Here is a 15985-nt window from a genome sequence, read left to right as displayed (position 1 = left end):
CTGCGTGCCTCGGCAGGACACACTGGGGCCGCAGCCGCCGTCAGGTGGCTGACTGGCAAGTTTCAGTAGGACAATAAAGCTCCAGCAGAAGTGCTCCACTGTGGCTCCTGGGGGCAAAGGCAGCGGTGCTCTGTGGCCCTCGGGGAGGTGGACTGCCTGGGTTCTGCCTCCCTTCTTCAGAGCTCTCACCTTGAGCCCCCGAAGAAGCCAGCACCCACCTCCCCAGCTCCCCTAGCCAAAGGGCAGTCTGTCCACCTGCAGTCCAGCCCATGAGCCTAGGGTGCACCCTGCTAACTTCCTCCCTCCCATTGGGGCAAACGAAGCAAAAACACACAAGGGGGATCACTGCAGGCCTCTCCCCATCTTTTCAGGGCTCCAGAGTGGCTGATGGGGAGAAGGGGTGGCTGGTTCCCTTTAAAAGACAGCTAAGCTAGCAGAAGTGGGAAGGTTCTTTGCTGGCAATGACTGCGGGTGACAAACAGAAACAATGGTAAGGAGGAGCAAGGCCTAGATAGAGATGCAATCAGGAATCTGAGGGGGGGAGGGGCCTGAGGGGACGGGAAAACATACTCTGACATCAACTCCTGAGAGACCAGAAGAGCAAGACTTACTCCCAGCCTTGGGACGGGGGAGAGGCGTGCTCCGAGTAGACCGGCCAAGAATGCTTTTGGTGGGGGGCAGCCAGGGGAAGAAGTGGCGGAGCCCCCCCCCCCGCCCCGCTCGCCAACCCCACACGAAGGACTGCAGAAGAAAGATGCCACTTACTTACATCATCTCCCCTTCTGACCGTGCAAAGGTGAGCTGGCTGCGTACTGGACCCTCCCTTGCTTGACTCCCACCTGGCATCTTGAAAGCACAAAACCATGCCCTCTATCAGAGAATGCAGAGCCAGCTGCCAGCCCAGAGACTCCAGAGGTGGCAGCAGCAATGGCAGTAGGAGCAGCAGTCCTTGTGACTTACCCTAGTGCCAGAGCCCTCGGCTCTAGGAAAATGTCCTAAGGCCACATTTCAAAGCCCCTGAGAAGAGGGGTGGGCAAACCCCCACACACATGAGATTGCTACATCCAGACAACCTGGGACAGGAGCAACATGCACTGCAGAGCTCGGTCAGCCAGGCAAGGTTAGGAGGGTTCAGGTAGCCGGGAGGAGGGAGCAGGGGTCAAAGCAGGCTTCAATCAGGACTGAAAATCAATCCCACAATTTCTTCCCAACAGAGATGACCCTGGACTGTTATGCTTAAGGCTTTGTTGAACTTAAACCAGACTGGTCATAACCTTTCCAGGCCATTTTCCTAATTATTAAGGGCTAGCACCACTGAGAGACCAGGCCTTCTACAGTTCCCACTGGGCCCTGACTCCAGGGCCCACACCAGGCTCCCTATCTCCTGGCCAGAGGCGGATTAACAGGGGTGCACCGGGCATGTGCCCTGGGCCCTGACTTCTGAAGGGCCCTGCAAAACCCCAACTTTACACTTTTTTCTAATGTATGGGGCCTAATACTTTCTTCTGCGCCCAAGGCCTCAACCTTAATCTGCCTCTGCTCCTAGCCTCAGCAGAATTTTACTGCTTTAGTCCGCCACACCCCAAGATCATCTTCATTCCAAACAGGTTCTCCTCCATACACGCCATGTAGGAAATGCCAACCCTCACCTGAAACTACTCATCCCTCAAGCACCAACACCACTGTCACCGCCTCTGAGAAGCCTTCCCTTATTCCCCCAGGAAGGCTGTTTTTTTTTCACCTTGAGAGAGAGACAGGAAGGAGAGAAATGAGAAGCTTCAACTCGTACTTGCATCACGTTAGTTGTTCACTGACTGCTTCTCATATGGGCCTTAACTGAGGGCTCCAGCTGAGCCAGTGCCCCCTTGCTCAAGCCAGCGACCTCGGGCTTCAAGTCAATGACCCCAGGATCATGTTGATGATGCCACACTCAAGCCAGTGACCCCACATTCAAGCCGGCAACCTCAGGGTTTCGAACCTGGGTCCTCAACGTCCCAGGCTGATTTTCACTCCACTGTGCCACTGCCAGTCAGGTTTTCCCCAGGACAGTGGCCATTCTTGCATCTAGACTCCCACAGGACCTGTATATGTCACTCCATAGCACTCACCACCAATGTCCTTGATGACTGGTTTGCTCTTGATGGGGTTAATAAATGTTCGTTAAATAAAGGAATAAATGGGTGCAAGAAAGGAAGCAAGCAAGCAGACATTTAGCTGGAGGCTGAAGCTGGCCAGGCTTCCAAAACATAACTTTAAGAGTTAAACCACAGGTGCAGCTTTTTACCCAAAACGTCTAAGTTCTACAAGTTGTAAAGGGCTGAGGAAGATGGTTTTCAAATAAGGTGAGACTACAGCTTGGAAATCAGAGGTAGCATGGCCTACCAGGGGTCCCCAAACTTTTTACAGAGGGAGCCAGTTCACTGTCCCTCAGACCGTTGGAGGGCCGCCACATACAATGCTCCTCTCACTGACCACCAATGAAAGAGGTGCCCCTTCCGAAGTGCGGCGGGGGGCCGGATAAATGGCCTCAGGGGGCCGCATGCAGCCCGCAGGCCGTAGTTTGGGGACGCCTGGTAGACTGTAATAGGCAGGCGACAATAGAGGGTAGATGAGATCAGAAGTGACAGCACTTCAAAGGTCATCTTAACTACTAGGCATATTTGATGATTTAACATCCCAAGAAAGGTCCATAAAGAGGTAAAATCAGACTTCAGGCTCACTCCCTGCTCCTTTCTCAGAAGACATTTAGAATGGTCACTGGAGGAAGGTTAACTTACACACTGATTTTTTGGAAGGCTCTAGTCCAGATCTCTGCATCAAAGTCTCAACCACTTCTAACTAGTTGCCAGTGAATACTTCCACAAGTCAATCCCCACCACCCTGCCTTCCCCAGACCACCCCTTAGTAAGGTTCTAAAGCCATACCTCGTATGCAAAGGACAACACCTTTTTCATGCAGATCTGAGAAGAATTTCTTATTTTCCTTTGGTCTTGACTTTTATCTTCTAAAATTCAATTATTTTTAAGTTCATTTCTAAATCGTTCCTTGGTATAAAGAACATTAAGCTATCAGGTACTAATGGCTTTGAAATGAAAAGAAAGGTCTTTCTCCTAACCTGAACCTCAGACAAGTATACTTCTCCAGTTAACAACAAAGAAAGAAAGCAGATGCAGACAAAGACATCCCTTCTTTTCCCTCGGAACCGCCAACACTCCCCCACGTTCACACATACCCATGCACACACTTCTAGATCTGCCCAAGGAGATGCCAGCTCTTGAGTCCTAGGAAAAGCCCTATCGTCCCGTGTTCTAGGTGACTGATCTGATGCAAACAGTCCATGAATTGGAACAACAGCTAGACACCAGCAAGCATGGGGGACCCCTGCCTTCTCTAAAATTGGGATTGGCATTGCAACCATCACACACGGCTCTTTGAGCAAGGGTTATGGAAAGTAAAGTATAAAATATAAAGATCACTTTGAGTGTTCTTCCCATGGGGCATGATAAGGAAATGGCACAGCTTGATCAACGAAATATTTTGATGTACAGAAAACTGAAAGTACACACAGATCAGGCAGGCATCCACAACTCTCGGTTGTGTGTGGATACTACATTAAGCAGTTCGATCTGCTTTTGATACTGCCTAAGGATCTTACTGTGAATCGTCATTAGCCTCATGAGGCAGGAAAGCGCCAGTCACCAACCAGACTACCCACTAATAGTACTCAGTATAAAGCTAAGTGACAGAACTGCCTTTCTTCCACGCTTATAACAAAGGCCACATGTATCTTATACGTACCCTTGAGAACCGAACATGGATGCAGCAAATAAAAACTGCCACTGCCTGAGCCTCCCTTCTTCTACCATCTGACAGTTCTTAATGAGTAGACAGATACTAGTTGGTGAAAGATCATCTGTTGGCCTCCTCACCTTTGTCTGAACAGGAATGGCAGGGCGGAGCAGCCCACTTAAGTATCCCAGCCCCATCCTACCTCAGGAAAATTAGAAATGACCAACAGCCACCTCCCCAAGGGCCCTCCCTGGGATCCCCCCCAGGCCCTGCAGCGGCTAACCCCTCTGGTGAGTAGGCACTGCTCACTGGAAGCCAACAGCGGCCACCTTCCTAGCCTCCTCACCTCTCCTCGTTGATACCGCACATGCGAATCCGGTCAGAACTGGTCCAGTTGTGTACGCCGCTGTAGAGCGGTGCTGTAGAGATCATGACAGCCACTCACCACCAGATAGGACCTGCTGTGGCCACTTCCCCTGAGGAAAAAGAACCCCCCCCCCAAAAATCAAAACGTGTAACCACCTGCTCAGCCATCATTAACAAGGAAACACTTAAATAAAGGTCATTAAAGCACCAAAATGTTAAAGCAGTCTCTCTCATGGCCAGCCTCCTATGGGAAATGAAGGCCCAGATGGGAATGAGGGAGCACCAGCTTTCCAGGAATCCACAGGTTTTTGGATGGAAGACGAGGACACTGTTAATCACCTAGAGTGATTTGTAAATTATCCTAAAGACAGATATGCTTGACTGTTCAAGGAAATTTAATCTATTTCAGACAAATGAGATGACAGTATATTTTTCTACTCACAGGCTAACTAACTACAATTAGGGGGTCGTTCCCATATGTGAACAGTGCCTTGAAAGACTACTAGGGATCTTTTTCTTGTAAACTCTAATGCATGGGTACTGAAGTGCATTTAAGTGATGTAGCAAATTTAAGCTCTCCAAAGGAAGCACACACTTTCTTTTTCAGCCCTTCAAAAATACTATATTCTGATTTCAAGTTGGGTGTTATTATAGATATGATTCATGCATCTAACCTGCTTTAAAGCTACCTCCAAATCAGATGCAATACTGGACTCCTTGAACTCCAGCCGCAAACAAGCAAAATACAATGTTCTATAAAGAACACATATTTCTGTCCTTGTCCCTTCCTTCCTTTAGTCTGTCATCCTCATGACCTACCATCCCCTTCACCAGCCAGTATCCAACTCTTGCAGTTGACACCCACTGCACAGCCAATTAACCTTCTAGAGAAAATGAGGTATTTAAAAAGGAGATTTATCCATTGAGCTTGTTGTCTTGAGACTCTTAAACTCTTTGACTTAACTTATTAGCCAAAAGCCTTATTTATCAAAGTTCAACTTAACAGAAACCTACGGTGATCAGAATTTTATGCTGTTCTCCACATTCCAAAGAAGCAAATCATAGTAAAACATAGTCACATTAGGGATTTGCTTCATTTATCCTTTAAATAATTTTCAGAGGTTGTCTATATTCAACACAATATTATTATTCATTCAAAAAATATTGGGGGGGAGGGGCACAAAGAAAACTAGATAGAAGGTGGCGGAGGACAATCTGACTTTGGGTGATGGGTATGCAACATAATTGAATGACAAGATAACCTGGACATGTTTTCTTTGAATATATGTACCCTGATTTATTGATGTCACCCCATTAAAATTAATAAAAATTAAAAAAAAATATTGAGCTCCTACTACATGCCAGCATTGTCCTAGGTACAGGAGATTCAACAATTAGCAACAAAAAAATAATCCCTGCCTCCATGAACCTTATATTCTAGTGGGATGAGACAGACAGTAAACATATTCAATGATTTTATGTTTATAGCATATTAGAAGGTGGTACAGTCATCCCTCGCCATACTGCAGTTCACTTTTCACAGTCTCACTGTATCGTGGATTTAAAAATTGTATATGTCTAATTTTGTATTGCGGATTTTTCACTATATTGCGGGATTTTGCGGTATATAGGTATTTTTATATATTTATTATTTTAATTATTTTTGGTAAAGTAAGCAAAATAAGTGTGGGAAAGGTTAATAACAATGTGGGAAAGGTTTATAAGAGTGTGGGGAGGGTTCCTAAAGCCTTAAAATATGTATAAATAATAAAATAAATAAGGTCACTACTTTGCGGATTTTCGCCTATTGCGGGGCATTCTGGAACCTAACCCCTGCGATGGACAAGGGACCACTGTATACACAGGATAAGTGGCAGGATGATGGACAGGGGTTGGGGGGAGAATGTGCTACAATTTGAAAATGGGTGGCCCTGGCCAGTTGGCTCACTGGGTAGAGCGTCAACCCAGCATATAGACATCCCAGGTTCGATCCCCAGTCAGGGCACACATGAGAAGCGACCATCTGCTTCTCTTTTCCTCCCTCTACCCCTTCTCTCTCTCTTCCCCTCTTGCAGCCAGTGGCTAGACTGGTTTCAGCGTCAGCTAGGGCGCTGAGCTACCCTCGGTTGAACCCAGTCAGGACACATGTGGGAGTCTGTCTCTCTACCTCCCCTCCTCTCACTTAAAAAATAAAATAAAGAAAGAGGCCCTGGCCAATTGGTTCAGTGGTAGAGCATTGGCCCGGCATGTGGATGTCTTGGGATCGATTCCCAGTCAGGGCACACAGGAGAAGCACCCATCTGCTTCTCCACCCTTCCCCCTCTCCTTCCTCTCTATCTCTCCCTTCCCCTCCCTCAGTCAAAGCTGCACTGGAGCAAAGTTGGCCTGGGTGCTGAGGATGGCTCCATGGCTTCTCTTAGGTGCTAGAATGGCTCCAGTTCCAATGGAGCAAGGGCCTCAGATGGGCAGAGCATCACCCCCTAGTGGGCTTGCCTGGTGGATCCCGGTTGGGCACATGCGGGAGTTTGTCTCTGCCTCCCCGCTTCTCTCACTTCAGAAAAGTACAAAAAGAAAGAAAAGAAAAGAAAGGAAAAAAGGAAGGAAGGGAGGGAGGGAGGGAGGGAGGGAAGGAGGGAGGGAGGGAAGGAGGGAGGTGGGTGATCAGGGTAGATCTTGCTGAGGAGACATTTCAAAATCTAGAAAGAAGCCAAGCAGTGAGCCATGTGAATATGTGGGGGAAGAGCTTTCCATGGAAAAGGGAACAAGCTATGTGGAGGTCCTAAGGCTTGAGGCTGCCTGCTAAGATCAAGGAAGAGTTAGGAGGCCAGCATGGTGCGCAGGGCATGAGCAAAGGGAAAGAGGCAGTGGGGTGAGCAGAGCCACATGCTCCCATTCTCTTCTTGGCTCTCACGCTACTGCGTCTCCTGCAGCACAGGCTACTGCTGACTCTGTCTCTCTCCCTGTACTTGCCCCTCTGCTGGCTGTCCTGCCTCAGTGCATGCTGGCTTCTCTAGGGCGCTTCTCTCCCTCCAGCTGCCCCAGAAACCTGGCCCTTATCATGCTTGGTGTCTCCTTGCCTTGGCCACCCTTTCCCATCTCTTCCCCTTCCTTCCCTCTTTCTCTTCCTACCCCCCATAAATCTGTTCTCCTTCCCTTCCCCCTCAACCTCTCACCTATTTGCATCTATTCCTCATTACCTCACTCTTCCCCCATTGTTCTCCCAGTTGTGTTGTGGTCCCCCCTCTGCCCCTTCTCTCCCCCCATCTCCTATCTCTCTTTGGCACAGCTCCCACTCCTCCAACCTTCTCTCCTTTCCAGCCTCTCTTGCCCCCGGTCCTTTCTTTCCTTTATTTCACTTTCCTCTGTTTCCCTCAGGCCCCACTCTCTCTTCCCTCTCCCCCTCCTCCCCTCCCCTTCTACTCTGTTTCTTCACACCTCAGCCTTCAGTCTCCCTTGCTAGACTCTCCTGTCCTCCTCTAGTCAGTCTGGCTCACACCGGCTCTCCACTACCCCCACCTCTCCCTCTGTGTGTCTGCCTATCTGTCAGCCCTGCCCCTCCTTCTCTCTCAGCTCATGAACTTCCACGGTTTCATTTCACCCCTCCATGTGCTGATGATGCCCAAAACTGTATCTGTAGCCCTGACCTCTCTCCTTAGGACCAGACCAGAATTTCCAGCTGCCAGCAACTTGCTGTTAATTGGATGTCCACCGAGCGTCTCAAACTCAGTGTGTCTCAAACTGAATTCATTATCTGTTCCCATGAACATGGTCCGCACCCCACCCCCTCGCCCAGCGTGTTTCCTATCTTAGTCAATAGCTCCACTATCCCCTAGCCTGGAAATTTCAGTATTGTAGTTATTGTCTCCAACACCTTCTCTCCCCTACTGCCCACATCCAATCAGGAGCCAAGCCTCAATAACGCCATCTCCATCCTCTCTTTTTAAGCCCCTCACCACTACCCTGATGCAAGCCTTCATCATCTTTCATCCAGAATATTACAATAGCCTCTTAACTGGTCCCTCTGTCTTGAATCTCTTGATTCTACAATCAATTCATCTTCTAAAGCACCAGTTCGATCCCATCATCCCCTCCCTCCTCAAAAGCTTTCTATAGACCCCCCCCCCCCCAGTCTTCAGAATCAAGCCTGCACTTCTCAGCACAGCACTCGGGACCTTCCATGACCCAGCCTCGAACCTCTCTCTGTCTTCTTGCCACAGCCTGCCACTTTCCTACTGCCTCGCAATCTTGCCCCTTCCCTGAAAAGACCATCCAGTTTCAGGACTTTGTTGCTTCCTCGTCTTGAAATGGTCTCTCCTCTGTCCCCTCTTCCTCCCTCAGTCACCCTCATGGCCTAGCTTAAATGTCATCATGTCATCTCCCCAGCCCCAGCCGCTAGTCAGTTACCTCCTCCCTCTCAGGTTCCAAAACATTCCAGCCCCCATTCTTACTCTCCTCCACAGCGTGGCAGCGGGGGCGTGGCATGTTTGTCTCCTCCACCAGGCAATCAGTTACTTAAGGTAAGAAATACCATCTTTTTTTTTTCTTTCTCTAGTCTTAGTATAGTAAGTAACCAGGAAATGCATGTTATATGGAACTGAATCCTGGATGAGAATTGAGGTGATGACTCTAAGAAATTACAAGAAGCAAAATCAATCCTCAAAAAAGTATCCACCATTCCTACAGACTATAGGAAAAGCTGTTGTACTTCAATGAAAAATCTCTGCCTGGCCTATAGCACACACTTCTGGAGCTTCCTAATCCAAGCTGATCTGGGATCACTCACTGTCTTTAAGCTATTTTGCACCTCTGTAAATTGCAGGTAACTGATGGATATGCAAACCGTCTTGTCCCATAGAGTTTGGATTGACTTCCTTTCCCACTGTGGAAAAACCAGTCTGGCTTCCATTTGCAACTCAATTCCTTTGCTCCATATAAATTTGTGCTTTTGGACTTTTCAATGATCTAAAATATCTGTCTGGTTCCCCTGTTGATGAATGAGTAAAACAAAAGCTTTAACATGTGTTCATTTTTATATGTGTACAAGACTCATGATTTTAGCTTTTCTGAAAATTATCTTTAATACTACTAAGACAGTCATACAGGTTAACACATAATTTTAGAAAGATTTCAACAAGGGTTACGACAAACTGACTTCACATCAGTTCACCAGGATCCCATTCCTTGAGCATCCTGGTTAAGTTTTGACTCTATCTTAGAATATCTTGGGATATCCTAGTTTAAGAAACAGCTCAGCCTGTTGCCTGCTATATCAGGTAGGTACTTTTCTCACGTTTTCTCCGTGGGAAGCATTAGAAGACCCCAGTCACGCAAAGGGCTGCTCTTGCAGTAAGATGAGTTCCAACGTGAAGTACGAGTTTTAGTGGCTACCTGATAAAAGTCAATCCCCATGGGCTTTTTAGTCAGGTTGATTTCTGTTATGTTTAGAGGGGATTTGTAGTTTGCAGTGCCTGGGACAGAAATCAGAGGGGGGAATCCCGGCATTTGGAAACAGGACAACATCTAAAATATCATCATCTAAAGGAGTTTCTGGACTCCCCCCCAGAACCAAAATAGCAACAACCACAAAAATAAAACCAAGTGAAAACCAAAATAATTACCACACAATACACATTTTATGACTACCTAGAGCGCAAAACTGATACTGCACACCCCATTTTCACAAGATCCCAAAGGGGATCATCTTCTTAAATCTCGGCCTCCCACTCTCTAATTATGATTTTGTCAGAGCTGCACCCCTTCCTCTGTGAAGCCCACTGCTGCTAATTACTAGTAGCCCTTTTTGGGGAAGGGCACGGAGGGATAGAAAGCACAGGCAGGAAAGCATCCAGTTAAGCAGTCTACACAAGGTAAGATGGGCCCCCCTGAGCCAGAGAGTAAACAAAAGGAACTTTTAAAGAGGCAATGATGTTGTCAATGCCCACATAGGACAGGAGGAGTCAAGATGGCCAATAGACACTGATGTTTCCCAAACCAGGATCACTGAGGAGCCAGTTCAGAACACAGGAGTCCCAGGTCCCAGCCCTGGAGTTTCTGATTCAGTAGCCCTAGGGTTTGGTTTTCTTACTATCACGTCCATTCAAATCACTAACCACTCAACTATATACTACTTCTGAGGAGATGTTAGCGAAACAGGAAACAGCTTGCACACACGCTACACTCAGTAGGTCGCTGCTGTGCACACTAGCGTACCACTCTGCTTGCAGCGTCCACACCCGCGTGTGGTGTGCATTCTCAATCTCTCACTCTCGCATTCTTTCTCACTGATGGGACCTATCACATCAAAGGCAAAAGGTAAAGTTCCTAAAAAAAAGGAACTTGGAAGAATCCTGGCAACCCCATGTGGCCCGGGAAGCATAGGCACAAGGATGTGAGATGCCTCAAAGGATTTTCCCAGATGTCACCATATCACTGTTAAGAAATAAACAGCTTCATGGTCCCAGAATCGAATGCTGATCACTGCCTAGAAGGCAGTGGGACTGCTACGAGCTAGGCCAACTTCGTGGGGAAAAACTCAAAAGGCACATCCAACTTATGGTGAGAACAAAGAAGAACACTTGCTCCAGCAACTCAAAGTGCTAAGTGTGGCTGAAAAACACTAAATAAATAAGACTTGGCAATTTAGGAGGCACAGGCACACATAGGGGAATGAATCCAACGAGCAGACAGCAGAGAGTAGGTGGCCAGACATGACCGCCACACTATGAAAGAGGGGAAACCAAAAAGAAAATGGACTAATAGAACAATCATTTTAAAGCAGTGACAGCAGCAGCGAAGCTGAGGGAAAGCAGGTAGAAGAAAAACCATACAAAGCAAAAATCTTACCACAAAAAAATCCAAAAGGACGGGAAAAAATGCTAGAAGACAAGGGCAGGTGTGAAAGGCCTAAAAGAGAAGTCCATAGGGTATAACAACCAAAAGGGAAAAGCGAAATAGGGGAACCTGAAATCTTTCACCATCATGGGCCAAACTGAAACACTGTGGGGAAGCACTGCAGACAGATATTTTAGAAAAGTTTAGAGAGAATGTGGTATCAAAAGAGGGAGAACATCAAATTAGAGTCCCCCCCAAGTCAGGGTTAAGGGGAGTTGGTAACAGGAGGCAGGCCCCACTAAAGTCTCAAAGCAGATTTTAAAAATTGGGTAGATTTTTGGTTTGGTTTCGAAATAAAGATCCAAACAGGCAGATTTCACAACAACTACAAGCAAAGCATGGTCGTTATGCGTATGAGGAAGAAAAGGACACAAAATGAGGTAATAGAGCATCTGTATCAGACAGTAATTTTCACCAAGGTAGACAGTATTTGAAAAGTTAATCTGGTGGCCCTGGCCGGTTGACTCAGTGGTAGAACATCGAGCTGGCGTGTGGAAACCTCTGGTTCGATTCCCGGTCAATGCACATAGGAGAGGCAACCATCTGCTTCTCACCCTCCCATCCTTCCCTCTCTCTCTTTCTCTCTCTCTTTCTTCCCCTCCTGAAGCCCTCCATGGCTCGACTGATTCTAGCATATTGGCCCTGGGCACTGAGGATGGCTCCATTGAGCCTCCATCTCAGGCGCTAAAAACAGCTTGGTCACTAGTGGCCCCAGATGGGCAGAGCATTGGCCCCAGACAGGGATTGCCCAGTGGATCCCAGTAGGGGTCCATACAGGAATCTGTCTCTCAATCTCCTCTCCTCTCAAAAAATAAAGTTAACCTTGTAAATGAACAGAGAGGCTGTGTGTCCAGCAGACAAGTTCCCCCAAATCATGAACAACATGGCATAAAACCAGCCCGTGTATTCATTGTTGTGTTCTACCACTAAGACAGTAATTGAGAAACTCAAGATTAAGGTCTCAGTTAAACTAAATCTGCAAGTACCCCCCCCCCAGGCTTCTTTGGTTCATATTGCCTCCTGACCTGGAAGCAATTATGACTGTAAAAAATGAGAGCTGGAAAATATTCATCTTGAAGCCTGTCCCTGAATCTGTCCTCAAGAGGATAGGCGTGGCTAGTGGACAGTCTAAGAAGGAGGGTTGGGTCAGTGATGACTAATGAATCAAGAAAACCAACTTTGGGACCTATTGCTCCAATAGAAATCCAGAGCTCTGGGTAAAGTGCCCATAAGCCAGGCAGGTATTCACATGCAAACTTCACAGCAACCAAGGAGAGGCCACCCCATTACCTCACTCGGGGGAAAGCAGCATCTAAGATGCCTCCGAGGAGATCCAAGCCACCTCTGGCAGTGACATCCTAGAGCTAAAGTGGAAAGGATGACTTCCACCCAGTCACCACAGTGCCTTTAAAGAGAGGTCAAAACATCTCCAAATCATTGTCTTCAACAGAAAAGTGTACACATACACAGCAAGAATAAGCCGAGCAAACTTTAGATATGGAACTCTTATCACAGATCTTCCACTCCTTGTCACTCTGACTTCTTCCATGTGTGTTCAACAGGAAATTAACATTCTTGTTTTCCCTATTTAATTATATATGCCAAGCCTCAGCTCCTAATAAGGAATTTGTCCAATGTAAGTTGTTCTAAATTAGTAATTTCCCATATGAGGGTATTCTAACATTATCCAGTGTTCTCCTCAGTATCTGTACCCCCTCATCTTTACCTATCCGACTTGGCTTCCCTACCTAATCACTTCACTTTGCTTCCATTCACACCAAACGGGTCCCTCTACTGCCACACACAACATCAACTGTAAATCATCTGCTGGGCAACTGAAATTAGGAAGGGGCCCTTTGCACTATTCATCCCAGCCTCCTGCCTGATGATCTGTTCTAGCACTTTCTGGTTACCTTGTTATTTTATTCATTCGTTTGTTTGTTTGTTTGTTTGTTTTTGCTATCCAAATACTTCCACCAGTTCTACCCCAAGGGATCAGTCTGATAAGGGACATTGCATCCTATTTCCACATATATTAATTCCTGTAATTTACCAAAAAGGCTAAGTAGTTGCCTGTACACAGCTCTAGCGTGGACACTTTCACAGGCTACTTGGGTACCTCCACGTTTAAAAGCCTTGCCTATAAGGCTTGGCCAGTTTGCTCACTCGGTTAAGAGCATAGTCCAGAAACGATAGGGCTGTGGGTTCTACCCCCAGTCAAGGCACATATGGGAAACAATCAAGGAGTGCCCGCCTGAGTGGAGCAACAAAATGAATGCTTCCGTTCCCCTCCCCTCTCTATCCCTTCCTCTCTGTCTCTCTAAAAATTAAGCCCTGGCCAGATAGCTCATTTCGTTGGGTGGAGCATGGAGGTTGCCACTTCGATTCCTTGGACAGGGCAATACAGGACCAGCTCAATGTTACTGTCTCTTTCTCTCTCTCCCTGCTTCTCTAAAAAAAAAAAAAAAAAAAAAAAAAAAGTCTGACCGGGCAGTGGCACAGTGGATGGAATGTGTTGGCCAGGTTCGAAACACTGAGGTTGCTGGCTTGAGAGTGGGCTCACCAGCTTGAGCACGGAGGTCACTGGCTCAGCTGTAGCCCCCTGGTCAGAGGTGGATTAACATCGGTTGAGGCCCCGGGCGCAGAAGAAAATACTGGGCCTCTTAAAAAAAAGGAGAGAGACAGGGAAAATAAAAATACATGTTAACCATATTTTTAAATAAATAAAAAATATTATGTACTATAATGTTAAAATTGCACATATGAAACCAAACTTGGTGTCATTAGAAAAAACTGTAAGACCCTGGCTGGTTAGCTCAGCAGTAGAGCATCGGCCCACCATGCAGAAGTCCTAGGTTCGATTCCCGGCCAGGGCACACAGGAGAAGCGCCCATCTGCTTCTCCACCCTTCCCCCTCTCCTTCCTTGCTGTCTCTCTCTTCCCCTCCCGCAGCCAAGGCTCCATTGGAGCAAAGATGGCCAGGCACTGAGGATGGCTCTGTGGCCTCTGCCTCAGGTGCTAGAATGGCTCTGGTTGCAGCAGAGCAATGTCGCAGATGGGCAGAGCATCGCCTCCTAGTGGGCTTGCCGGGTGGATCCTGGTCGGGTGCATGCGGGAGTCTGTCTGACTGCCTCCCTGCTTCTCACTTCAGAAAAGGATAAAAAAAAGGAAAAAAGTGTAAAGTTGGGGTTTTGTGGGGCCCTTCAGAAGTCACTGCCCAGTGCGTAGCCCAGTGCACCTGCTGTTAAATCCGCCTCTGCCCCTGGTCAAGGCACATAGGAGAAAGCAATCAATGAACAACTGAAGTGCCACAACTACAAGCTGATGCTTCTCATCTCGCTCCCTTCCTGTTTGTCTCTGTCTGTCCCTCTCCCTCTCTTTTTCTCTCTCTAGCTTAAAAAAAAAAAGCCTTGCCTATAAGTTCTGTCCAGGTAGCTCAGTCTGTTAGAGCATCGTCCTGATACACCAAAGTTGAGGGCTTGATTCCTGGTCAGGGCACATATATGAAATGACCAATGAATGCACAACTAAGTGTAAGTGGAACAAAATAATTAATGCTTTCTCCCCCCCCCCCCCATGCTTACTCTCTTCCTGGAGCTCTTCTTCAGTGAGCATTACCATCCAAACCTTTTTCAACCCAAACAACACCCTTTTCAATGTCCTCATGAGAGAATAATCCCCATCCACTCAATTTGATGTTTAAAAACTGCCAAAATCCATTTGAACTCCGCTAATCACAGAGCAGCAAGACCTTTCAAACGTGCTTTCTCCAGTACCCACCACCTAAACTGTGCGAGGAAAATTAGGAGAATACCTCCAGCTCCCAGTTCTCAACTGTCAGACGACACTGTTGGCCAGTTACTTATGTCATCTGCAAAATAGGAATAAACTAGTTCCTACTTAAAACTGAGAAGAACACGAAAGCATATGAAAGAACCAAAGGTAATTGACTCCAACAATGAAATAAGCAAATCCAAAGTTTTAATCTCTTATTTATATTTTCATGCTAACAGATCAGTTTAGCTCTTCTACCCACTGCCATGATACTGTTTTCCTATTTTCAAATAGTATTTCACTTCCATTTCCTGCTGCAAGGAAATTATTTTACTCCACTTAAGGAAAACACCTCATCAAATCTTTAGGATCTAACTACAAGATTTTGTACAATTTCTAGATGTCATAGATATCAAGAAAACCTAAGAATCACCACAAAATTAATCAGACCTTTTCAAAATGCAAAGCCGGCCATGGCCAGGTAGCTAAGTTGTCTAAGAGCAAAACCAAGGCTGTGGGTTCCATCCCCAGTCAAAGGCACATATAAGAAACAACCAATGAATGCATAAATAGGCGGAGCAAGTTGATGTTTCTCTCTTTCTCCTTTCCTCTCTCTCTAAAATCAGTATTTAAAAAAAAAAATCAAAGCCACCTCAAATGTCACCTTAAGTAACTAGTCATCTTTTGAGCATTTCCCATTTCATTTCTCCAACATCAAAAATAAGAGTTGGATTTCCTGAGTCTTTGTCTTCAGAGGGACCATATGAATATTTGTGTGTCTTTAACACTCCAAATGTAAGTCATTGCAATTTGAGACTTGAATCCCGTTTATGATGCTTCTGTGTCTTTCCTGCCATGGACTGTGACAGTGGCCCTCAGATATTTCTATTTCAATATACTGTATTCATGGTATGGAATATTTTATCTAAAGAGAAATCCTCCTTACCAAACTTTGGCCTTTTATTTCTTTTTTCTAAGTCTCTTGGACCTCTTACATAAATATTTGGAGGGCCATTATCAGGCTATTTTTTCTATTCTCTCACCCCAGACTGTGGGCTCAACTAATGTTATATATATTACTAATTCAAAGATACACACACACACACACACACACAATTAGCTCACAGAATTTCAAACTGTCAATATTGCTTCAACCTGCTACTAG

At 46.4% G+C, this 15985-nt stretch overlaps 1 protein-coding gene across 8 annotated transcripts in view; it reads right to left on the bottom strand.

The window, feature by feature from the left end:
* The window catches only part of BCORL1 (BCL6 corepressor like 1), a 69619-nt gene that overhangs the window by 41912 nt on the left and 11722 nt on the right, over positions 1 to 15985 (bottom strand). For all 8 annotated transcript variants that reach the window (XM_066356238.1, XM_066356240.1, XM_066356239.1 and 5 more), the window contains one exon: positions 4136 to 4265. In XM_066356238.1, the coding sequence (XP_066212335.1) occupies positions 4136 to 4221 (86 nt within the window). In that variant the 5' untranslated portion in view covers positions 4222 to 4265. The remainder of the gene's footprint in view (positions 1 to 4135; positions 4266 to 15985) is intronic.

This window comes from Saccopteryx leptura, chromosome X (genome assembly GCF_036850995.1).
Source record: "Saccopteryx leptura isolate mSacLep1 chromosome X, mSacLep1_pri_phased_curated, whole genome shotgun sequence".
Classification (NCBI taxonomy): domain Eukaryota; kingdom Metazoa; phylum Chordata; class Mammalia; order Chiroptera; family Emballonuridae; genus Saccopteryx; species Saccopteryx leptura.
The sequence above is the reverse complement of the archived record's forward strand: the minus strand, read 5'-3'. Positions and strand labels throughout refer to the sequence as shown.